The sequence below is a fragment of the Sphaeramia orbicularis genome, chromosome 21, assembly GCF_902148855.1.
Source record: "Sphaeramia orbicularis chromosome 21, fSphaOr1.1, whole genome shotgun sequence".
NCBI lineage: Eukaryota > Metazoa > Chordata > Actinopteri > Kurtiformes > Apogonidae > Sphaeramia > Sphaeramia orbicularis.
This window is the reverse complement of record NC_043977.1, coordinates 58,467,004-58,492,418: the sequence shown is the minus strand read 5'-3', so window position 1 is coordinate 58,492,418 and position 25,415 is coordinate 58,467,004. Positions and strand designations below refer to the sequence as shown.

The 25,415-nt window shown below is 40.6% G+C and overlaps 2 protein-coding genes across 7 annotated transcripts in view; one reads left to right on the top strand and one right to left on the bottom strand.

Annotated features, from left to right (window-relative positions):
* LOC115413045 (PTB domain-containing engulfment adapter protein 1-like) overlaps positions 1–25,415 on the top strand; it is a 136,411-nt gene that overhangs the window by 53,944 nt on the left and 57,052 nt on the right. For 5 of the 6 annotated variants that reach the window (XM_030125791.1, XM_030125785.1, XM_030125789.1 and 2 more), the window contains one exon: positions 6,140–6,219. The exons of the other annotated variant lie outside the window; for it this stretch is intronic. The gene's annotated coding sequence lies outside the window, so the exon portion shown is untranslated. The remainder of the gene's footprint in view (positions 1–6,139; positions 6,220–25,415) is intronic. 6 annotated transcript variants of the gene reach the window in all.
* Positions 18,764–25,403, bottom strand: LOC115412085 (basic proline-rich protein-like). Its single transcript, XM_030124379.1, has 2 exons — positions 24,604–25,403; positions 18,764–19,394 (listed from the first exon to the last, which is right to left on the bottom strand). Exons 1-2 carry the CDS (start codon positions 25,401–25,403, stop codon positions 18,764–18,766), a joined length of 1,431 nt encoding a protein of 476 aa, XP_029980239.1.

Below are 25,415 nucleotides of genomic sequence, written 5' to 3'. Positions count from 1 at the left end.
CAACACTTCTGAGTAGTGTTGGTTCCATCTGGGGTTTTTGTTTCTGATCCAACTGTGTACTGAGGCAAAGTTCTTTCATGGTCTATATGATTACAGTTTTATCTCCCAGCCCTGAACTCTGCTCTTCTCATTTATCAACTTCTGTTTGGGTTAAAGCTGAAACTGTGGAGGTCAGGATGGTCCAGGTCCAGTGGTCCAGGTCCAGTGGTCCAGGTCCAGTGGTCCAGGGTCAGTGGTCCAGGTCCAGTGGTCCAGGGTCAGTGGTCCAGGTCCAGTGGTCCAGGTCCAGTGGTCCAGGTCCAGTGGTCCAGGGTCGTTGCTTTGTTTGTTTCTTCTGTATCTTGTGGTTCTGGTCCAAACTCTGGCCCAGGTCCAGTCCAGTCCAGAACAAACTGTGTGTGTCGTCCATCTCTTATCTCCAGATTTGGCCGCATGTTTGACACCTGTGCCTTCAAACATTTGAGTCATGAAAACCTGAGTGGATTAAACTGAAATGCTTGATTTGAATGGAATTACTGTTTTAAGTCCAACACACTAAACGCAACGTTCGTTTAACTAAAAATTTGTTGCAATGCCGATTGCTTTGTATAAACATTAGACTGAATATCATCAGTTCATTGGACTCAATTCCAAGATTTAAAGGTGTGGCAGACTTTCACCAGTGTGTCCTCAGGTCTGTCCATCCTCAGTCCTCTCCTCAGTCTCATTGGTCTGTTCGTCTGTCTGTCATTCCTCAGCTGAACCTCTTGCTCATGCTGAACAGTTTCTTAGTTCCATCCACCACAAACAAACCATGTGTTTACATTCAGAGTCAGGAGGAACTGGGCATCTGAGGAATTTTGTCGTGAAGTGCATTGTGGGAAACGGAGGTTCGTGCAGCGGCCTGACAGCAGCAGCTGGAACAGACACGACGTGGAAACAGTAGGAGCTCCACTTCCCTCTGTGCGTAGTCCTCCAGCCGTTTCTGCGTTTCACACTGTAAAAAAAAAAAACATAAAAAAAACAGTAGTATTCTGGCAGCAGGGGCGCCGAAAAAATACTGTTAAATAACAGAAAATAACCATCTGATAAAAATACGGTAATTTTCCATAATTAAAATACAGTTTTTTGCCCTAACTTTACATGAGATTTTCTGGTTTTTTTTTTCCTTTTTAATGTTTAATACAGAATATTTCCATGTATTAAAACAATCCAATTCCCTATAAATATATATATAAATAATTTTCAGTGAGACAGAGTTGTCCAATCCACTGATAAAAACTGTATTTGGACAGTTTATCAGTGCTTATACATGTTATACATTCACAAAAATACATTTATTCAACATTTTTGTTGTGAAACCTCCTGTAATTACACAAGATATTTGTCAATGAACAAACAAGTCTGGTTCAACTGACAGAACTAATACTTCTGTTACTGTTAAATGTCAGTAATTTTTATCTGGTTTTATTGTTTTTTACAGTATTAAACTTTCAATTAACAGTTTAATCTCATAAATAGAAAAGAAATATTTGTGAAATTACGATACATTTGCAAATCTATTTTAACTGTATTTTTCTGTGAAAAAAGAAAAAAATTCTTTTAAAAAATGGAAATTTTCTGGTTATTCGCAGTTATAGTTTTTTCATGTTATTTAAAATCACAGTCTGTTTTGTCATTTCATTGATATTTTCCTGTATCTTAAAAATACAGGAAAAATCTGTAAAATTAACGGTAAAAATTCTGTTAAGTTACAGATTTTTTTTACAGTGCAGTCGTTTCCGTGGGTTTGTTTCATCCATATAATATCATGTGGTTGCGCTGCGGCTGCAGGTGGTTCAGTTTAATCCACATGTGCATCTGAACAAACCCACTGGTCTGACTCTGTCAGTGCCTTCAAAGACCAGTGGGAGTCATTTCAGAGGTTTGTGGTCCTGGTCCAGAGTGGTGGTGCATCCTTCCACACCTGTCTGAAGGGTGGATGTGCATCTGTACAGGTTCATCTAACATCAGCATCTGAATACTTAGACCAGAACAGCGTTCCTGATCTGAGTGGAACAGTAAACAGAATTCTAATAAAAGGATGTGTTTTCTGGGACCTGTTTGGCTTCATTCTGCTTTTATCTTCATCTCATAGTCAGTGCTGTCAGTAGGATGGAGTTGGAGTTTTTATGTTTTTTTTTTTATAGCTCAGCCTTTTTGAGGTTAAGATCTTTTTAAATCTCTTTGAGTCCTATTTATTGTTTAACCGTGTAAATAAATTTGACTTGGAACAGTAGATGAAGCCTTGTTTTCTGAGTATGCTGCACCGTCTGCTTTGTGCCTTCAAACATGCAAAAACATGGTCATTAAGCAGCTGAATCCTGCATCCACAGCTGTCACTGCTAGGGTGATGTGTCCCGCCCACAGAGGCCACGCCCACAGAGGCCACACCCCTTCATAATCCCCAGAAGTGTGTAATGTGTGCAGCTCTGTAGTAATGTCAGCATGGGTTTCATACAGTTTGTTTTTAACTCTTTGTATTTCATCGACTTGAGCCTTTAACAAAATTTCCAAAACTATTAGAACGTTGATGTGTGTGTGTGTGTGTGTGTGTGTGTGTGTGTGTGTGTGTGTGTGTGTGTGTGTGTGTGTGTGGGGTTCTAATAGTTTTGGATTTTTCATTCTAGTTTAGTTTTATTTAGTTTTGACCTTTTTTTCTCTAATTCAGTTTGTTTTAATTCATTTTTAGAGCAGGTTTGATAGTTTTTATTAGTTTTCATTATTTTCTAAATGCTTAGTTGTAGTTTAGTTTTAGTTTAGTTGTAGTTTAGTTGTAGTTCAGTTGTAGTTTAGTTGTAGTTTAGTTGTAGTTCAGTTGTAGTTTAGTTGTAGTTTAGTTGTAGTTCAGTTGTAGTTCAGTTGTAGTTTAGTTGTAGTTCAGTTGTAGTTTAGTTGTAGTTCAGTTGTAGTTTAGTTTAGTTCAGTTGTAGTTCAGTTGTAGTTTATTTGTAGTTCAGTTATAGTTTAGTTGTAGTTTAGTTGTAGTTTAGTTTAGTTCAGTTGTAGTTTAGTTGTAGTTCAGTTGTAGTTTAGTTGTAGTTCAGTTGTAGTTCAGTTGTAGTTTAGTTGTAGTTCAGTTGTAGTTCAGTTTTAGTTTAGTTGTAGTTCAGTTGTAGTTCAGTTGTAGTTTAGTTGTAGTTTAGTTGTAGTTCAGTTTTAGTTCAGTTGTAGTTCAGTTGTAGTTCAGTTGTAGTTCAGCTGTAGTTTAGTTGTAGTTCAGTTTTAGTTCAGTTGTAGTTCAGTTGTAGTTCAGTTGTAGTTTAGTTGTAGTTCAGCTGTAGTTCAGTTGTAGTTCAGTTGTAGTTCAGTTGTAGTTCAGTTGTAGTTCAGTTGTAGTTTAGTTGTAGTTCAGTTGTAGTTCAGTTGTAGTTTAGTTGTAGTTCAGTTCAGTTGTAGTTCAGTTGTAGTTTAGTTGTAGTTCAGTTGTAGTTCAGTTGTAGTTCAGTTGTAGTTCAGTTGTAGTTTAGTTGTAGTTCAGTTGTAGTTCAGTTGTAGTTTAGTTGTAGTTCAGTTCAGTTGTAGTTCAGTTGTAGTTCAGTTGTAGTTCAGTTGTAGTTCAGTTTTAGTTCAGTTGTAGTTTAGTTGTAGTTCAGTTGTAGTTTAGTTGTAGTTCAGTTCAGTTGTAGTTCAGTTGTAGTTTAGTTGTAGTTTAGTTGTAGTTTAGTTGTAGTTCAGTTGTAGTTCAGTTGTAGTTCAGTTGTAGTTCAGTTTTAGTTCAGTTGTAGTTCAGTTGTAGTTCAGTTTTAGTTCAGTTGTAGTTCAGTTTTAGTTCAGTTGTAGTTCAGATGTAGTTCAGATGTAGTTCAGTTGTAGTTCAGTTGTAGTTTAGTTGTAGTTCAGTTGTAGTTTAGTTGTAGTTTAGTTGTAGTTCAGTTGTAGTTCAGTTTTAGTTCAGTTGTAGTTCAGTTTTAGTTCAGTTGTAGTTCAGATGTAGTTTAGTTGTAGTTTAGTTGTAGTTTAGTTTAGTTGTAGTTTAGTTTAGTTTTAGTTTAGTTTAGTTTAGTTTTAGTTCAGTTGTAGTTCAGTTGTAGTTTAGTCGTATTTCAGTTGTAGTTCAGTTGTAGTTCAGTTGTAGTTTAGTTGTAGTTCAGCTGTAGTTTAGTTGTAGTTCAGCTGTAGTTCAGTTGTAGTTCAGTTGTAGTTCAGTTGTAGTTCAGTTGTAGTTTAGTTTTAGTTCAGTTGTAGTTCAGTTGTAGTTCAGTTGTAGTTCAGTGGTCTCTTTTCTCTTCTTCTCTGTGCTCCTATTCAAATCAATCCCAGACAGGACTCTGCTGCTTTAGTCTCCATGTTTCCAGGTAGAGTGGGGACCAGAAGACGACTGGAAACCACAAGTGAACACAAGTGACGGAGCAAAAAGTGTCGTATGGAGACAGCACAGAAAACTGAGAGAGACAAAGAAATCCATTGAACATCAATCTGACATTGACAAAGACCAAAACCAAGGGAATTGGATCCAGAATTTGTATCTGTTTTAGTTAGTTTAGTAAACACACAATACAGTTTCAGTTAGTTATGGGTTTTTTCTGTGAATTTTAAATAGTTTTTATTTATTTCAGGTAACAAAAATGTTTTTTTCAGCTCTAGTTTTTGTCATTTTGTTAGTTTTAGTTAACGATAATAACCTTGGTCTGGGGGGGGGGTGTTGAACTGATAGGCTGTGTGTGATGTGATCCTCCAGTTCCTGCAGATCCTAACACAGCCTGTAACAGTGTTGCCTTCACTGTCTTTGTCCTTTGCGTTTATCTGTGAATGTCACTCCTCATAAACTCCTTCAGCTCTGATAGTAAAACCACACTAACTCTCATCTAGAAGAACCCTGTGGCTCATTTATCAGCTGTCGTCCAGAAAAGGCCCTTCAGTCTGCACCAGTGGGTCCCATTTCAAACACTGATACTCTGATAAAAGCCCAAAGAAACCATTCAGACCCTGTGTCCAACTTCATAGACCACATCCTGGTTCTGGGTACCCTGTCCAACTTCATAGACCACATCCTGGTTCTGGGTACCCTGTCCAACTTCATAGACCACATCCTGGTTCTGGGTACCCTGTCCAACTTCATAGACCACATCCTGGTTCTGGGTACCCTGTCCAACTTCATAGACCACATCCTGGTTCTGGGTACCCTGTCCAACTTCATAGACCACATCCTGGTTCTGGGTACCCTGTCCAACTTCATAGACCAGATCCATGGTTCTTGGTACTCTGTGTCCCCTCACAGACCAGATCCTGGTTCTGGGTACTCTGTGTCCCCTCACAGACCAGATCCTGGTCCTGGGTACTCTGTGTCCCCTCACAGACCAGATCCTGGTTCTGGGTACTCTGTGTCCCCTCACAGACCAGATCCTGGTTCTGGTTTTTCCGATGACTCCGTTCATCGATCGTTTTTCTCGGTCCTGCGTCGTTGAAGGTGATTGATGGACGTGTTTGTGTTCGTTCTTTAAACTATGAATAAAAAGTGACAGCTTCCACATCTGCGTCGCTGACACCGTGCTGTAAATGTAATGGAGTACATGTAATGGAGTACATGAGTCAGAATGCTTTATGGGGTTGGACAGAAGGTGGGGCTTATGGGGCGCCAATCAAACATCCTTCATGAATACAGTCGAGTCAGCTGTTCACTCACACTGACAGACAGCAGCTGGAACACAACAACTACACAACAACTACACAACCACAATACACCAGCACCACTGAGATCAGACACATTTAGGATGGAGAAAAAAAAAAAGTGTGCTTTTGTCATGAATGTCCTTTGCAGTGGACAGTTTGTTTTTTTAATCAAACTGTGGAACTCTTGGTTGGTCCTGTTTAATAGTGTGGTGTGAATGTCATGTGACTTTAATGTGAGCGACTGAAACAGTGACAGACTTCAGAGGCTCATGGTTCATCCTAACCACAGCACACACAGATGGGTCTGGGTTCAGTCCAATTCAGATGGGTTCTGTCTGCAGGAAATCAATGGAGTTTTATTTTATACAAATAAATAACTGCATAGATTGTATTAAATGTTATAATGGAATTAGGAGTGAAGCAGTGTGTGTGTGTTCATTTATGTGTGTGTGTGTGTGTGTGTGTATGTGTGTGTGTTCATGTGTGTGTTTGTTCTCTCCTCTTGCAGATGCATCACTCAGACTCCATCAGCCTTTAGATGATCAAGGACCAACACACAAAACTGAATGTCATCAGTCTGCAGGAACAGTAAGACACACACACACACACACACATATACATACATATATATATATATATATATATATATATATATATATATATATATATATATATATATGTGTGTGTGTGTGTGTGTATATATATATACTGAACAAAAATATAAACGCACCACTTTTGTTTTTGCTCCCATTTTTCATGAGCTGAACTCAAAGATCTAAAACTTTTTCTGTGTTCACACAAGGTTTATTTCTCTCAAATATTGTTCACAAATCTGTCTAAATCTGTGTTAGTGAACACTTGTTCTTTGCTGAGATAATCCATCCACCTCACAGGTGTGGCAGATCAAGATGCTGATTAGACAGCAGGATTTTTGCACAGGTGTGCCTTAGGCTGGCCACAATAAAAGGCCACTCTAAAATGTGCAGTTTTATCACACAGCACAATACCACAGATGTCACAAGTTTTGAGGGAATATGCACTGGTCATGCTGACTTCAGGAATCTCCACCAGAGCTTCTGCCTGTGAATTGAATGTTCATTTCTCTACCATAAGCCATCTCCAAAGCTGTTTCAGAGAATTCATGAAGAAGACTGTGTGAGGAAAATGGTGGTCACACCAAATACTGACTGGTTTTCTGACCCCCCTGGACCACCCAATACAGTAAAAGTGCACATTTTAGAGTGGCCTTTTATTGTGGCCAGCCTAAGTCACACCTGTGCAATAATCCTGCTGTCTAATCAGCATCTGGATCTGCCACACCTGTGAGGTGGATGGATTATCTCAGCAAAGGACAAAGGAGAAGTGTTCACTAACACAGATTTAGACAAATTTATGAACAATATTTGAGAGAAATAGGCCTTTTGTGTACATAGAAAAAGTTTTAGATCTTTGAGTTCAGCTCATGAAAAATGGGAGCAAAAACAAAAGTGGTGCGTTTATATTTTTGTTCAGTGTGTATGTATATATATATATATATATATATATATATATATATATATATGGGTGTGTCAGTTCCCAATCAGCCAATCAGATGTCCTCATTTGTCCTGTTCCAATCAGCTGTAAGGACGTGTTGTTGTCCCAGATCCACTCATGGACACTGTCCCATCAACTCATTGTCCTCTGGTGTCCACAGTACTGTGATCATATATGGAGTTTGGGTTTGGTCCATAGTCTTTGTGGAACTGGTACCTGATCCAGTGCATTAGTACCAGTGCACTGGTACCAATGTCGGCTGCTGGTCTTTCAGACAGTTGAAGCTCATTATCGGCTTACATTAAAAAAAAGTCCAGTTATTTCAACATAAATTCCCCGTTCCTTTTTAAGAAAACGCTCAGTGACCTTATCGTACACAGTAAACAAGAAAATGTTGAAATTCAGTTAAATGTACCCAGTTAGTCCAGTGGTTGTGTTTTCTTCCAGGTCAGTAAATGAACAGTTCATTTGGTTTCTGTGATTCCACAGCAGAATGTGTGACGTATTAAACTGAACTGTGTCAGTGAAGGAGCAGATCTGAAAACAGCTGTCAATCAAACCGCATTCAGCCTTCAGACCTGTCCTCCGATCGGTGAGCGGAGCCGTGGGTAGAGCTCCGCCCCCGGAGACGCTGAGCGTCCGGGGGCGGAACAGCAGGGTGTCATGTGTCCAGTGCTGGTCCAGTTTGTAGTGGTTTTTCCAGCAGTTCCACTCAGTCCCATTGAAGTGCATGAGCGTCTACGGACAAATGCACTGAGCAGAGATGGAATGAACAAACACAGACACGGGAATGGAGGAGAAGTGAACAACATCCAGTCCACTGATCTGGGATCAAACTGATTCTGAACCAACTGGTCTGAGAGATGAACGTGTTCCAACACATTTGGAGTCAATGAAATGAAAACAACTGAACAGATTTGAGCATTTAATGGGAGTCATTTTAGAGGAAGCTGAGCTTCCACTGCAGTCTGACACTAAACAGCTGTGATTAGAACCAGTGCATTGGTACCAGTGCATTGGTACCAGTGCATTAGTACCAGTGCATTGGTACCAGTGCATTAGTACCAGTGCATTAGTACCAGTGCATTGGTACCAGTGCATTGGTACCAGTACATTAGTACCAGTGCATTGGTAGCAGTGCATTAGTACCAGTGCATTGGTACCAGTGCATTAGTACCAGTGCATTAGTACCAGTGCATTGGTACCAGTGCATTAGTACCAGTGCATTGGTACCAGTGCATTGGTACCAGTGCTGACAAAACAGTCCGAGTTTGAAATGTGAATGTTTCCTTCAGAGCTCATGCCATGGTTCCCACCCAGCGCCCCCTCCCTTCACACATGCACATGTTCATGTCCTTTATAGTTTCCTGGTCCTGGGGCCTGCTGAGCTCACATTCTGCTCTTCTGGACTCTGCGGTTCAGTGCATGCTGCTGTTATCAGTTTAATTAGACACCCAGGCTAATTCAAAGGAAATGTGCCTGAAGACTGTGTGACTGGTACTGCACAGCCAACAGGATTAACTGTGAACACTTACAGGGTTTGTACAGATCCGGGTCATGGATATGTGGATACTAGACCTGGGGTCCAGTGGGCGGGGCCTACAGTCCTACGTACGTCAGTCAGGACCTGAAGGGTTTGACTTGAATGTGTGTAGATGTTACAGAGCAGAAGAACAGAAGGGTCTGGTACCGTTTACTCCACTAATGCACTGCACACTGACAGGAACCTCCAGTGACTCAGAAGTGCTGAACAGACGTGTCTGTAGTCGCTTCGTACACACACGTCCCAAGGCGTAAACACACTCGAGCCAGAAAAGACACAAACATATTTAATATATTCCAAAGATAGTTTTATCTGTCCTGAATCCTCCCATCTGGAGAATACACACATTTACGTCTGTCTACAGTTTACACAATCAAATATCCTGAACAGATCTGTCATCTGCAGCAAAACTGCATGGAGCTGCAGTCACAGACATCTGAGCTGTGGTACAGACACCGCTACCACCGACAGTATGAACAGAACCAGAGCTGTGGTACAGACACCGCTACCGCCGACAGTATGAACAGAACCAGAGCTGTGGTACAGACACCGCTACCACCGACAGTATGAACAGAACCAGAGCTGTGGTACAGACACCGCTACCGCCGACAGTATGAACAGAACCAGAGCTGTGGTACAGACACCGCTACCGCCGACAGTATGAACAGAACCAGAGCTGTGGTACAGACACGCTACCGCCGACAGTATGAACAGAACCAGAGCTGTGGTACAGACACCGCTACCGCCGACAGTATGAACAGAACCAGAGCTGTGGTACAGACACCGCTACCGCCGACAGTATGAACAGAACCAGAGCTGTGGTACAGACACCGCTACCGCCGACAGTATGAACAGAACCAGAGCTGTGGTACAGACACCGCTACCGCCGACAGTATGAACAGAACCAGAGCTGTGGTACAGACACCGCTACCGCCGACAGTATGAACAGAACCAGAGCTGTGGTACAGACACCGCTACCGCCGACAGTATGAACAGAACCAGAGCTGTGGTACAGACACCGCTACCGCCGACAGTATGAACAGAACCAGAGCTACAGACACCGCTACCACCGACAGCAGGGGGTCAAACTCCTGTTAGTTCAGTTCCACATTCAGCCCAGTTTGATCTGCAGTGGGCCGAACCAGTAAAATAATACCAGTGAAAAAAGTAAAATTCTATTCTGGTCAGGTTTACATCGACAAAGTTTCCTTAAAAATCTGAATAACACGAACAACTGGAATTGTCTGAAGAAAAAAAAGTGCAGTTTTAACAATATTGTGCCTCAGTTTATCAGTTTATCAGTTACACATGTGCGTTACAATCACACTAAACATTTAATAACAGACAGAATATTGGTCCAACTGCATTTACTTTTCTTCAGGCATTTCTGTTTGTTCATATTTGTTCAGGTTATTCACATTTTTTGTAAAAGTATAGTTTGGAAATGTAAACATTTTCATGTAATTTTCCTTTTTTACACCAAAAAAACAAAGAGAAAATTTGGGGTTGTCATTATTTACAGGTTATTCTGATCATATTTTACTGGTTCTGACCCACCGGAAATCTAATCGGACTGTATGTCTTTGTGTAGAACCTGATTTAACCCTTTCGTGCAGGAAATAAGAAAAAAAAGTATCTAGATTTTTTTTAGATTGATCGTTTTATTTAAAATTAGGCTAAAGTTGAATTGCATTTTGAATTGTATTTTATTTTTTTAATTATCGTTTTATTAAGAAGATATTTAACCCCCTTAGACCCAGGACAATGCAAGTTTTTGCTTTTTAAAATTAAATAATTGCCTTTATTGGAAACATCATGATGCAACAGTTTTTTCAGGTCTTTTTTTTTTTTAACTGATGGAATGTCCTTTGCCGTGGACAGTTTTTGTGTGTGTGTGTGTTTCTTGTTTTTTTGTGTGTAAAGCTGTGAAACTCTTGTCCACAAACATGGACAGTAAACCTGTAGCTGAGTCATAGGGGGTTAACTTTATGAGATCACAGAGCAGTCCAAATTCTAAAACTAAGATGATACTTTTCATTGTATTGCTTAGGGACCAGCGACACTGCCCCCTTGTGGTTTGGAGAATATTACCTTTATAACGCTTTGGAAAGTGACCTTAAACTGTGTCCACAAATGTGGACGTCATGCATGAAAGGGTTCAAATGAATTGGACACTACTGATTGTTCACGTCTTCAGTGTAATTATTGCATGTCACACATTCATCCCTCAGGCTTGGATTGGACCCTTCGGTGGGCCAGATTTGGCCCCCGGGCCACATGATTGACACCTGTGATCTACAGTATGAACAGAACCAACACCGGTGGACCATGGCAGGGTTTATTTGAATTTAACCCTTCATGCATGAATGATGAAAATAAGTATCGAGATTTGCATTTGGAATTTTTAAAAAATAGATGGTTTTATTAGAAGATACTTAACCTCCTGAGTCCAAGGAAAGCAGTCAGAGTGTATTTCTACAGCACAATAGTCCCAAAAGAAAATCACAAAAGAACAACAAAATACAAATGAAAGACACAGATACAAATACTATCACAAAAAAGGTCTGAATTTAAAAAAAAAATGATGTAATTATCCAAATTACATCCAAAAATATCGACGTGAGATGGTTTAAAAAGGTTTAAAAAGACGCATTTAAAAAGTTAAAAAAAACGCATTTAAAAAGTTTAGACACATTTAAAAAGTTAAAAAGACACATTTAAAAAGTTTAAAAAGATGCATTTAAAAAGTTTAAAAAGACGCATTTAAAAAGTTAAAAAGACGCATTTAAAAAGTTTAAAAAGACGCATTTAAAAAGTTTAAAAAGACGCATTTAAAAAGTTAAAAAGACGCATTTAAAAAGTTTAAAAAGATGCATTTAAAAAGTTTAAAAAGACGCATTTAAAAAGTTAAAAAGACGCATTTCAAAAGTTTAAAAAGACGCATTTCAAAAGTTTAAAAAGATGCATTTCAAAAGTTTAAAAAGACGGATGTGGTTTAAAAAGACACATTTAAAAAGTTTAAAAAGACACATTTAAAAAGTTTAAAAAGACGCATTTCAAAAGTTTAAAAAGACACATTTAAAAAGTTTAAAAAGACGCATTTCAAAAGTTTAAAAAGACGCATTTCAAAAGTTTAAAAAGACGCATTTCAAAAGTTTAAAAAGACACATTTAAAAAGTTTAAAAAGACGCATTTCAAAAGTTTAAAAAGACGCATTTCAAAAGTTTAAAAAGACACATTTAAAAAGTTTAAAAAGACGCATTTCAAAAGTTTAAAAAGACGGATGTGGTTTCAAAAGACACATTTAAAAAGTTTAAAAAGACACATTTAAAAAGTTTAAAAAGACGCATTTCAAAAGTTTAAAAAGACACATTTAAAAAGTTTAAAAAGACGCATTTCAAAAGTTTAAAAAGACGCATTTCAAAAGTTTAAAAAGACGCATTTCAAAAGTTTAAAAAGACGGATGTGGTTTCAAAAGACACATTTAAAAAGTTTAAAAAGACGCATTTCAAAAGTTTAAAAAGACACATTTAAAAAGTTTAAAAAGACGCATTTCAAAAGTTTAAAAAGACGCATTTCAAAAGTTTAAAAAGACGGATGTGGTTTCAAAAGACACATTTAAAAAGTTTAAAAAGACGCATTTCAAAAGTTTAAAAAGACGGATGTGGTTTCAAAAGACACATTTAAAAAGTTTAAAAAGACACATTTAAAAAGTTTAAAAAGACGCATTTCAAAAGTTTAAAAAGACGGATGTGGTTTAAAAAGACACATTTATAAAGTTTAAAAAGACACATTTAAAAAGTTTAAAAAGACGCATTTCAAAAGTTTAAAAAGACGCATTTAAAAAGATGCATGTGGTTTAAAAAGACACATTTCAAAAGTTTAAAAAGATGCATGTGGTTTAAAAAGATGCGTTTAAAAAGTTTAAAAAGACACATTTAAAAAGACGCATGTGGTTTAAAAAGACGCATTTAAAAAGTTTACAAAGACACATTTAAAAAGATGCATGTGGTTTAAAAAGACGCATTTAAAAAGTTTAAAAAGACACATTTAAAAAGACACATGTGGTTTAAAAAGATGCATTTAAAAAGTTTAAAAAGACGCATTTAAAAAGACGCATGTGGTTTAAAAAGACGCATTTAAAAAATTTAAAAAGACACATTTAAAAAGATGCATGTGGTTTGAAAAGACGCATTTAAAAAGTTTAAAAAGATGCATTTAAAAAGATGCATGTGGTTTAAAAAGACGCATTTAAAAAGTTTAAAAAGACGCATTTAAAAAGACACATGTGGTTTAAAAAGACGCATTTAAAAAGTTTAAAAAGATGCATTTAAAAAGACACATGTGGTTTAAAAAGACGCATTCCTCTTTACTGCGGCAACTGAAAACACATACTGCTTTTCACAACTGGTGGCATACATATGTCTTACTTCTGTGAAAATTCCTAAGCCTTTTGGGGAACGCTAAGCCTCATGGGAAATGTACTTATCCTCTTAGCATTTACTAGTGCTTACTTTAACTAAACTTTTAACATAAGTCATGAATGAAATGTACTGTATATTTTTACTCAGAAATAAATTAAAATGTGATTGCATACGCATCAGGAAATTAGAATAAATCCAAACACAAATCACTTATATTTTAAATTTCCAAATAAAGTCCCCACACATGATGAACAGCCTTTAGTCGACTGTCGTTAGAACCCTGCACAAACCAGTGGGTTTAGTTTACTGTTAAAGCATCTACAGCACAGGTGTCAAACATGCGGCCCGGGGGCCAAATCCGGCCCACCAAAGGGTCCAGTCCGGCCCTGGGATGAATGTGTGAAATACAAAAATTACACTGAAGAAATGAACAACCAAGGATGTGAAAATCATTTTAGGTCAGTTCAATCTAAAGTGGGTCAGAGCAGTAAAATACAATCACAGTAACCTATAAATAATGAAACCCATTTTTTTCCATTTGTTTTAGTGTAAAAACGGTAAAATTACACAAATGTTTACATTTACAGACTAGCCTTTTACAAAAAAATGTGAATAAAACTGAACAAAAATGTCTGAAGTCTGTGGAATTGGACCAATATTCTGTCTGTTCTTAAATGTTTTGTGTATTTGTAGATCCACTGTGATCTGTACGTTATAATGCACATGCATAAATGATAAAACTAAGGTGTCATATTTTTAAAATTGAAAATATTTTTCTTCAGAACTTTCAGGTTCATATTTGTTCATGTTATGTTCAAGTACAGTTCGTACATGTAAACATTTTCATTATGGAATTTGACTTTTTTCACTCAAAAACACAGAGAAAACATTGGAGTTGATATTATTTCTCAGGTCTTCTATTATTTATATTATTTTTCTGGTCCGGTCCACTGCAGATCAGATTAGACTGAATGTGGAACTGAACTAACATGAGTTTGACAGACCTGGTTCACAGAGTCCAGTGAAGGTAAAGAGAGCAGAAGGTCATTCCAGAGCCTCAACAGTCTAGAAGGAACGCTCTGCTCTGGTCCTGAACCTGTACGAGGGACCATCAGTGGGTTCTGATCCAACTTTAGGGACTAAAGGGTCAGAACCAGTCTGTGATAGACGACAAGTCTGACCATGCAGGACTCTGAACCACCGGACTGAAGGTCCATTTGAAAACACTGATCAGTCCAACCTGAGTGTAGACCAGGGTTCTCCAACTCCTGTTCTTTCAGGTTCCACATTCAGTCTAATCTGATCTGCAGTGGACCCAACCAGGAAAAGAAGAACAGAAGAACCAGAAAGAATGACAACTGCACATTTATGTCTGTGTTTGAGTGAAAAAATCCATTAAATTATGAAAATACTTACTTTTATAAACTATCCAAACAAAAAAGATGTGGATAACCTGAAAAAAATGTTTTTTGCTTTTTTTTTTAAAGTAAAATCAGTGTAATTTTCTCAGTCTTCTTCCTCCACTTCTCATTAGTCCATGTGCATTCGGATCAGATCTCCAAAGACACTAAACACTGAGGAACAGGAAGAAAAGAGTTCAAACTGGACTGAATTTAATACAGACATTTCAGGTTGGACACATTTGTTCAGGTTAGTCACATTTTATTGGTACAGGAGAGTTTGGAAATGGAAAGAGTTTCATAATTTCATGTGATTTTTTTGCACTAAAACAAAGACAAACATTTGCAGTTGTCATTATTTACAGACATAATGTAATTTAGGCCCAAGCCCAGTAAAGCCGGTGCAGGGCCTGTTCAGTCTGCAGTGGGCGCATGGGGATGACATCACCAGTGACGTGGTCGCCTTTCACCACTGTCTCCACTCACACACATTCACATTCACAACAGTCAGACCTTTAAGAACATGTACATGACATGTGCACAGACCACAGATTTAAGAACATGTACATGACATGTGCACAGACCACAGATTTAAGAACATGTACATGACATGTGCACAGACCACAGATTTAAGAACATGTACATGACATGTGCACAGACCACAGACTTAAGAACATGTACATGACATGTGCACAGACCACAGATTTAAGAACATGTACATGACATGTGCACAGACCACAGACTTAAGAACATGTACATGACATGTGCACAGACCACAGATTTAAGAACATGTACATGACATGTGCACAGACCACAGATTTAAGAACATGTACATGACATGTGCACAGACCACAGATTTAAGAACATGTACATGACATGTGCACAGACCACAGATTTAAGAACATGTACATGACATGTGCACACACCACAGATTTAAGAACATGTACATGACATGTGCACACACCACAGATTTAAGAACATGTACATGACATGTGCACAGACCACAGATTTAAGAACATGTACATGACATGTGCACAGACCACAGATTTAAGAACATGTACATGACATGTGCACACACCACAGATTTAAGAACATGTACATGACATGTGCACACACCACAGATTTAAGAACATGTACATGACATGTGCACACACCACAGATTTAAGAACATGTACATGACATGTGCACAGACCACAGATTTAAGAACATGTACATGACATGTGCACAGACCACAGATTTAAGAACATGTACATGACATGTGCACAGACCACAGATTTAAGAACATGTACATGACATGTGCACAGACCACAGATTTAAGAACATGTACATGACATGTGCAGACCACAGATTTAAGAACATGTACATGACATGTGCAGACCACAGATTTAAGAACATGTACATGACATGTGCACAGACCACAGATTTAAGAACATGTACATGACATGTGCACAGACCACAGATTTAAGAACATGTACATGACATGTGCACAAATCGGATATTTACACCTGCTCAGAAATTAATGGGAGTCAATGGGACACGCCCACTCAGGGTCAGTCACATGGGTGTAAGTGCACGACATGTGACCTCTGACCCCACAGACATGTGGGGGACCTCCAGAGCTTTCAAATAAGGCCAAATACGTGGTTGCCATGGAAACAGCTATATGTTCCTGCTCAGATATTTATTTATGTACTGTATTTATTTATTTACTTATGTATTTATTTATTTATTTTTCTTCTCCTGCTCTTTAAGCTCAAATTTGACCCCCTAAACATTTACAAAAACTCACCAAATTTTGCCCAAAATTCAGAAGTGTGAGAAATTGAATTTACATATACAGTAGGTTTCGTAGATGTCGGTAAGGAAATGCTGCGACAGCGCCCCCTTGAAAAGTGGAAATACATTATGCCAAAGGGACCACATCCAACGTAAAGTTTGTTGTAGAGCCACGAAAAGCGGTACACAGATTCTTCGTCAGGAGACAAACAAAAAATATTATTATGGCCACGCCCCTAAACCAACCCTTAGTCGGCCATATTGGATTGAAATTTCCAAAATGCTGAGTCAGTGGTTTCGCTGACGTTGTATTTTAACTATCTCCTCCTTGGCCGTTTGGCCGAATGAGCTGAAAATTGGTGTACAGTATCTAGAGAAGTGGGGCATCAAAAGTTAGCCAAATTTTTGGGATCGGTGTCACCATTTTTTTGGTACGAGGTTGCAAAATTTGCAAAGTTTTTTCGAAAATTTCCCATTTAAAAAATTGCTTCAGCTCAGACATACGAACACCGATTTGGCTCAAATGTGACTCAGACATCTGTCTCCTAGGCCTACAGCCATTTATTAAAAGAAATGGAAATTTTGCACTATAGCGCCCCCTACAAATATATTTTTATGAAAATTGCTTCAGTTCCGACATACGATCACCGATTTGGCTCAAATTTGAATCAGGTGTCAATCTCCCAGGCCTACACCCATTTGTCAGAAGACATTGAAAATTCACTCAATAGCGCCCCCTACAATTTTCCTTCATAAAAATTGCATCAGTTCAGACATACGAACACCGATTTGGCTCAAATTTGACTCAGTGGTACATCTTGCAGGCCTACACCCATTCAATGGAAGAAATTGAATTTTGGCTGCATAGCGCCCCCTACAGATTTACTTATACAAAAATTTCTTCAGTTCGTACATACAAACACTGATTTGCCTCATATCTGAGTCAACTGTCAATCTCCCAGGCTTACACCCATTCATTAGAAGATATTCAAATTTGGTGCTAGAGTGCCACCTGCTGAACAACGGACATACTTGTACTGAACGTGCCCGTGGCGAGGCCCTTTCACTGCCGCTTGTGACTTTAATATTATTATTTTTTTCCCATCAAACCCAGTAGTAAATCTGCAGTCGTTCTTTTGTGTGGGTTCTTCTGCTGTTCTTATTGGACTGTAGATCAGATTGGTCTGGATGTGGAACCCACACTAACATGAGTTCCACAGCCTGGACTGTGGAATTTATACACTTTGGAAATTCATCCCAGGGGTCGGATTGGAACCTTTGGGGGGCCACATTTGGACCCTGGGACGGATCAGACTTTTGACTGCATTTATAGCAGGTTTGTGTGTGCGCCCCCTACAGGACTAACACTAGTGGTAGATCTGTCTGCCTTCACCTTTGACCTCCTGTTATGGCCTGGTACCGCTGTGTTTTAATTGGCTTTCCAGTGTTGAATCAGCAAAAAGGCCAGTTCAGGACCTATTGAGTTTTCCTCCTGGACACTTTGGAGGGAAATTGATTAGTTGCGGTGTGTTCCTTGACTTAAATTAATGTTAATGCAAGTGTGCATTCAGTTCTGCTGCTACAGAAACTGACAACAAACACAGACTGGAGGACAAACTGACGACAAACACAGACTGGAGGACAAACTGACGACAAACACAGACTGGAGGACAAACTGACGACAAACACAGACTGGAGGACAAACTGACAACAAACACAGACTGGAGGACAAACTGACAACAAACACAGACTGGAGGACAAACTGATGACAAGCACAGACTGGAGGACAAACTGATGACAAACACAGACTGGAGGACAAACTGACAACAAACCCAAGGGTTTCAGAGCCACGCCCTGGAAAAGGGGGTTTTCTCTGATTCTGGTACGTTAATGAAAAGATATGATAAAAAGAAAAATAGAACAAGAAAAGCACTCAGAGAGCACAGACCTCCACCAAGGCAGATCAGTGGCCCCCCACCCCCACCCCCCATCACCACCAAAATGTAATCATTTCTTCCTTCTGCCAGTATCAACATTTCCAGAAAATTTCATGAAAATCTGTCCATAACTTTTTGAGTTATCCTGCTAACAAACAAACAAACACACATGCAAACACACAAAGCAAAGCAATCCCAATACCTGCTGGCAGAGGTAATTAGTGAGTAATTCCTGGAAGAGAACACACACACACACACACACACACCTGTATCACATCATGCTACTTTGCTTTACCTCTTAGACACAACACTAGGACACTGCAAAGCTCACAAATCCACTGAGATGCGCACACACACACACACACACACACACACACACACACACACACACACAGTAAAATACTTGGTGTCAGAAGTGTGCAGATGTGTAAACCATAAGGGCTGGATCATGGCAGTAGCTGATTGGCTGTTGTCTGTGTCACTCACTCTCCGTTCTGCTCTGGTGAATGTCTGTCCTTTAATAATGTCTGAGTTTCACTTCAACATATGTTTGATTTTCTGTCTGCCATGCTGAGGGGAGGGTCTGCAGAGGGGAGGGTCTGCTGAGGGGAGGGTCTGTAGAGGGGAGGGTCTGTAGAGGGGAGGGTCTGCTGAGGGGAGGGTCTGTAGAGGGGAGGGTCTGCAGAGGGGAGGGTCTGTAGAGGGGAGGGTCTGCAGAGGGGAGGGTCTGTAGAGGGGAGGGTCTGCTGAGGGGAGGGTCTGCTGAGGGGAGGGTCTGTAGAGGGGAGGGTCTGCTGAGGGGAGGGTCTGCTGAGGGGAGGGTCTGTAGAGGGGAGGGTCTGTAGAGGGGAGGGTCTGTAGAGGGGAGGGTCTGCAGAGGGGAGGGTCTGTAGAGGGGAGGGTCTGCAGAGGGGAGGGTCGGCAGAGGGGAGGGTCTGCTGAGGGGAGGGTCTGTAGAGGGGAGGGTCTGCAGAGGGGAGGGTCTGTAGAGGGGAGGGTCTGTAGAGGGGAGGGTCTGCAGAGGGGAGGGTCTGTAGAGGGGTCTACTTCCTGACCCTGGACCGGTGCAGGTCCTGGATGGGGGGGGGTCCATACCAGACAGAGACATGAGCTGTACAGGAGGATGGAACTGTGTCTGTGATTGGCAGCTGGTGTGGAGGACAAACAGGAAGTAGTCTCTGACAGTGTGTATGTGTTTGGGTCACATGACTTAGAGCCAGGCAGTAATGCTGCGTTCCAGTTCCACCTGTAGCTGGTGTTTTCCATCCTTCTACTGGTGTAAATGCACTGGGATGTTCAGTCAAACCTGGGACTTCCACCTGAACTCGTACTAGATCCATGTTCTCCCAGTTCTGAGTTCTGACGTCATGTAGCAGTGGCGCCCCCCCATGGATGTGGTGTTTATGCAGATTGTTTATTAAAACAAGGTATTGATCTGATATTTCTCTGTAAATGTTCTGGATAATCAGCAGCTGCTCTAGTGTTAGCTAGTTTTCAGTCCAATGAGTGACAGAATAAATTAAAACCAAATACGAATCCAAATATATAAATAACATTAAAGGTAGAACAGCTTCTCTTGCCTTCTGTGCTGTTCTTCCTCCTCTGTTTCTGTCAAATAAACAAAGAACAAACACCTCTGGGATAGAAATGACTATAAATGAACATAACCTATAGTCCACCATGCTGGTTGGTTTACATCTAACTCCCACAATTCCTTGCGCTCAGGCAGTTTGACATGACTTACCTGGAACGATACAAAGTCATGAGTCGTGGTTTGAAGTCGTGACTTATGGGCTCAAAAAACGTCCTGGAACGCAGAATAAGGCTAATTCAAACATCTGTACAGACCAAGGTTCCAATAGTTTTGGATTTTTCATTCTAGTTTAGTTTATTTAGTTTTAATTTTTTTTCTTTAATTCAGTTTGTATTTTTTCTAAATGCTTAGTTGTAGTTCAGTTGTAGTTCAGTTGTAGTTTAGTTGTAGTTCAGTTGTAGTTCAGTTTTAGTTCAGTTGTAGTTTAGTTGTAGTTTAGTTGTAGTTCAGTTGTAGTTCAGTTGTAGTTCAGTTTTAGTTCAGTTGTAGTTCAGTTATAGTTCAGTTGTAGTTCAGTTATAGTTCAGTTTTAGTTCAGTTATAGTTCAGTTGTAGTTCAGTTGTAGTTCAGTTGTAGTTCAGTTGTAGTTCAGTTGTAGTTCAGTTGTAGTTCAGTGGTCTCTTTTCTCTTCTTCTCTGTGCTCCTATTCAAATCAATCCCAGACAGGACTCTGCTGCTTTAGTCTCCATGTTTCCAGGTAGAGTGGGGACCAGAAGACGACTGGAAACCACAAGTGAACACAAGTGACGGAGCAAAAAGTGTCGTATGGAGACAGCACAGAAAACTGAGAGAGACAAAGAAATCCATTTAACATCAATCTGACATTGACAAAGATGAAAACGAAGGGAATTTGATCCAGAATTTTTATCCGTTTTAGTTAGTTTAGTAAACACACAATACAGTTTCAGTTAGTTATGTTTTTTTTTCTTTTAATTATAGTTTTTATTTATTTCAGGTAACGCAAATGTTTTTTCAATTCTAGTTTTGGTCAACGATAATCGTTCACGATAATAACCTTGGATCGGACCATAGTTTTCTGCTCAGCTGTGAAGTGCTGTGCAGGTGTAGTTGCTGTTTTTGTTGGACATTATCGTCCATTCAAACATAAACATGTGGACACTGTGTGGACTCAGACACAAAGCCAAAATACGTCCACAGTGAACCTCAGTGGAATGTCCTTTTCTTTTTTTTTTCTCCGTTCTGTTGGTGTGAGCTGCATAAACGGGCCCCTGTTTCCTGGAACAGCGTCTGGACTGGCCTCACCACAGCTGTTCATACAGACCCCACCATGAATGGATTCAGCGCAGAGCAGAAAAAAAACACAGCAAAAATAAAGTGTGAACACAACTCAGACCCTCCCCACTTTAAATACTGGGTTTGGCACAAACCCACCACCCAGAGGACCCCAGCCCCTGAGCAAGACCACTGTCCACACACACATTCAGAACCCCATACTGTAAAAAAAAAAAAACTCCATAAAAATGTTTTTTTTACCAGCAGCAGGGGTGCCGAAAAAATACCGTTCAATAACAGAAAATAACCATCTCATAAAAATACAGTAATTTTCCGTAATTAAAATTAAACATAATTAAAACCTTAGTGAGGATGCTCATCTAAATGTGGATTACCTGATTTCAAAGGATCAGTTAAAGCAGTGTTTCTCAACAGGGGCGGTGCTGCCCCCAGGGGGCGTTGGGACACCGGTGGGGGGGCGTTTGGAACAGGCGATTTGGGGAATGTTAATATAAGTATCTTTTTTTATTTTAATTTTTTTTTTTAGTGATAGTTAACAAGACAATGTGGACAGAAAAACAACAACAACACATATACAAAGAAAAAATCAAACAAATAAACAAACAAAAAACAACAACGACAGAGTATTGACAAACAACAACGACAACATCATATTACAATGAAAAAGATCATAATGTAAAGAGCAACTAAACAATATAGTTTCGTTAGGGGCAATAGGAAAAAGGGGAGGGGGGGAGAGGGGGGAAATAATAATTGTTGTAGTAATACACAAATATATAATAATAGGAGCAGTAGTCTAATTTGCTAGTATTATTGTGGCAGCGGTAGCACAAAACAACAATGAGTTAAATAATGCAATATTTGTAATAATGGATTTGTATCAGTTACTGTCTGTTTTGAGTTTATGTGAATTAATTTAAAGGAATATGGCTATGAGGGTGGGGGGGGGGTGGAGCCCAGCATGCAGAGCCTGAGGAGGGGAGGAAACCATAAACCCCCCCCACACACACACACACACAACCTCCAGCACCCCCATGTTAGTATACGTATCAATATCAAGCAGCATCTAATGTCAATGGTGAATTTTAGGGATGCACCAATACCGATACGAGTATCGGGTATCAGCTCTGGTACTCAGTGTGTGTACTCGTATTCATACTCGTAAAAGATATCTGATACAAATGTACTGATCCCACTTGTGTCCGTGTGCCATTCCCAGTTCAGTGCAGCAGGTACGAGGACGAGGAATAATGTGTGTGAGTGTGAAGAGTGTGGAGACGGAACCAAATAAATGAGGCTGATCACAGTAAGGCTGACTGACAGTACTGTTACAGACACAGACAGATACAGACGCAGCCTTCTGTCTGTAATCTGACTACATTCCATCTGTGCTGGTGGATGAGTACCCAGACAGAGAATACCAGTGGGAGTACAGAGCGGTGCGGACCACCACCAGTGGAAGTGAAAACCAAACCTCTCACTCATTTGTCTTTTCTCTTCCTGCTGAAGCTAAACTTTTAAACCTTATAGAGAAAACACTAACATTAGTATCACAGTAGTGTTCCTCTGTCGTCTACAGGTTTGGTATTACTGACTTTCTTCTTCTCATTAAACTTTCCTCTTCTTCGTGGTATATGTCCAGTATGGTTAATTCAGAGCGGCGCCCCCTGGTGGATTAACTGACAAACGCTCATTCCAACACATTAAATGTCAGTAGCAGCACTTTGTTCCAGTCAGACTAATGACAACGACAATAAAGCACATTTACAAAAGGAACCAACAACTGGAATGGGATTATTAAGGACTAGGATCAGGACTCAGTATCAGCAAGTACTCAAATGGAAGTACTTGTACTCGTACTCGGTCTGGAAAAAAGTGGTATCGGTGCATCCCTAGTGAATTTCCATGCCCCCCCCCCCCCCCAACTCCTTGCAATAAGGTGCATCCCAGCTATTATTGAGCCCTGCCCCCCCCACCCCCCCACGGATCAAACACAAACATCACATGACAGATGTACCAGAAGGTTCTGTGGTTTTTAAGTGTTGGCCACAAAAAGTATCTGAGAACTCGACCCTAAACCCAAGATGAAATGTGTACATTTGGACTGAATATGAACCTTCATCTAATGCATCTGCAGCCGTTGTCATGTGGACACCGGGGGGGCAGACGCAGGTTTACCCATGGGTTGCCATGGAGACGCTGTTTGAGTGGGGGTTGTACAGATCCAGGTCCACTGGTCTGGTTTGGATCTGGTCTTTCAGGTGTGTGTCTGCCCCCCCCCCCCCCGCTCCTCTGACAGTTCATCTCTTTGTGGTAAAAAGGCCAAAGGGGTGTTAGATTTGAAAGGAGGATGACACCAGTTCATGTGTGAGCAGACCTGTTCCTGCTGGACTCTGCAAAAACCTCCAGGGTTAGAGGTAACCCATACAGACCCAGACCTGCTTTTACGGCACTGCCCAAATGAAGGTTTTGTCTGTTGAACCTTTATTAACCCTTTGATGCCTGACGTCCACATGTGGACTCATAGTTGAACTGATGTTCCAAAGGGTTCTAGAGGTACTATAGTCCAGACCACATGGGTTCAGTCAGTACAGACCAGGTCTGTCAAACTCATGTTAGTTCAGTTCCACATTCAGACTAATCTGATCTAAAGTGGACCGGACCAGTGAAATAATATAAATAATAGGATAATTAAAGTGAAAAAACTAAATTCCATCATTAAAATCTACAAACTGTACTTGAACATAACATGAACAAATATGAACAACCTGAAAATTCTTTAGTAACATAAGTGCAATGTTCACAATATTACACCTTAGTTTATCATTTATACATGTGAATCACAACTTAGAGATCACAGCGGATCTACAAATACACACAACATTTAATAACAGGCAGAATATTATTAAAATTCCACACACTTCTAGTAAGATATTTCAGATATTCACTTTTTTTTTTTGTAAAAGGCCAGTCTGTAAATGTAAATGTTTTTGTGTAATTTTACGGTTTTTTTTGCACTAAAACAAAGAGACACATTTACAGTTTTCAATATTTATAGGTTAACATGATAGTATTTTACTGGTTTCGATCCACTTCAGGCTGAAATGACCTAAAATGATTCTAACATCCTGATTGTTAAAGGTGCTGGAGACTTCCGTGACCAATTTTTCATCAGATCTGTCAAACCTCAGTCATATCCTCAGTATCACGCATCTGTAAGTCTGTCTGGGATTATTCACCTGAATCTCTTGCATTATGGTGAACAATTTCGATGTGCCATCCACCAGAAACAGACCGTGTGTTTACATTCAGACCCGGGATGGGAACTCGGGCATCTTTGGAATTTTCTGTTGCAACGTGCATTGTGGGAAACGGAGGCTCCCGCTGCGTGAACCTCTGTTTCCCACAATGCACATTACGACAAAAAATTCTGAAGATGCCCTTTAAGCGTTAAAGGTGGACGTTTGGGTCTTTGTGTGTGCGGCTCCCAGAGGCTGGACCCTCAGACATTGGACCCTCAGAGGTTGGACCCTCAGATGTTGGATCCTCAGAGGTTGGACCCTCAGAGGTTGGACCCTCAGATGTTGGATCCTCAGAGGTTGGACCCTCAGAGGTTGGACCCTCAGTGGCTGGACCCTCAGAGGTTGGACCCTCAGAGGTTGGACCCTCAGTGGCTGGACCCTCAGTGGCTGGACCCTCAGAGGTTGGACCCTCAGTGGCTGGACCCTCAGAGGTTGGACCCTCAGTGGCTGGACCCTCAGAGGTTGGACCCTCAGTGGCTGGACCCTCAGAGGTTGGACCCTCAGTGGCTGGACCCTCAGTGGCTGGACCCTCAGAGGTTGGACCCTCAGTGGCTGGACCCTCAGAGGTTGGACCCTCAGTGGCTGGACCCTCAGAGGTTGGACCCTCAGTGGCTGGACCCTCAGAGGCTGGACCTTCAGAGGTTGGACCCTCAGTGGCTGGACCCTCAGAGGTTGGACCCTCAGTGGCTGGACCCTCAGAGGTTGGACCCTCAGTGGCTGGACCCTCAGAGGTTGGACCCTCAGTGGCTGGACCCTCAGAGGCTGGACCTTCAGAGGTTGGACCCTCAGTGGCTGGACCCTCAGAGGTTGGACCCTCAGTGGCTGGACCCTCAGAGGTTGGACCCTCAGAGGTTGGACCCTCAGTGGCTGGACCCTCAGAGGTTGGACCCTCAGTGGCTGGACCCTCAGAGGTTGGACCCTCAGAGGTTGGACCCTCAGTGGCTGGACCCTCAGAGGCTGGACCTTCAGAGGTTGGACCCTCAGAGGCTGGACCCTCAGAGGTCATTGGTGGTATGCT

Coding starts and splice junctions, on each gene's coding strand:
- LOC115412085 (XM_030124379.1), bottom strand. CDS start 25,403: ATGACCTCTGAGGGTCCAGCCTCTGAGGGTCCAACCTCTGAAGGTCCA. Junction 19,395..24,603: donor CCAACCTCTGAGGGTCCAAT/GTCTGAGGGTCC, acceptor CCTCCACACCAG/CTGCCAATCACAGACACAGT.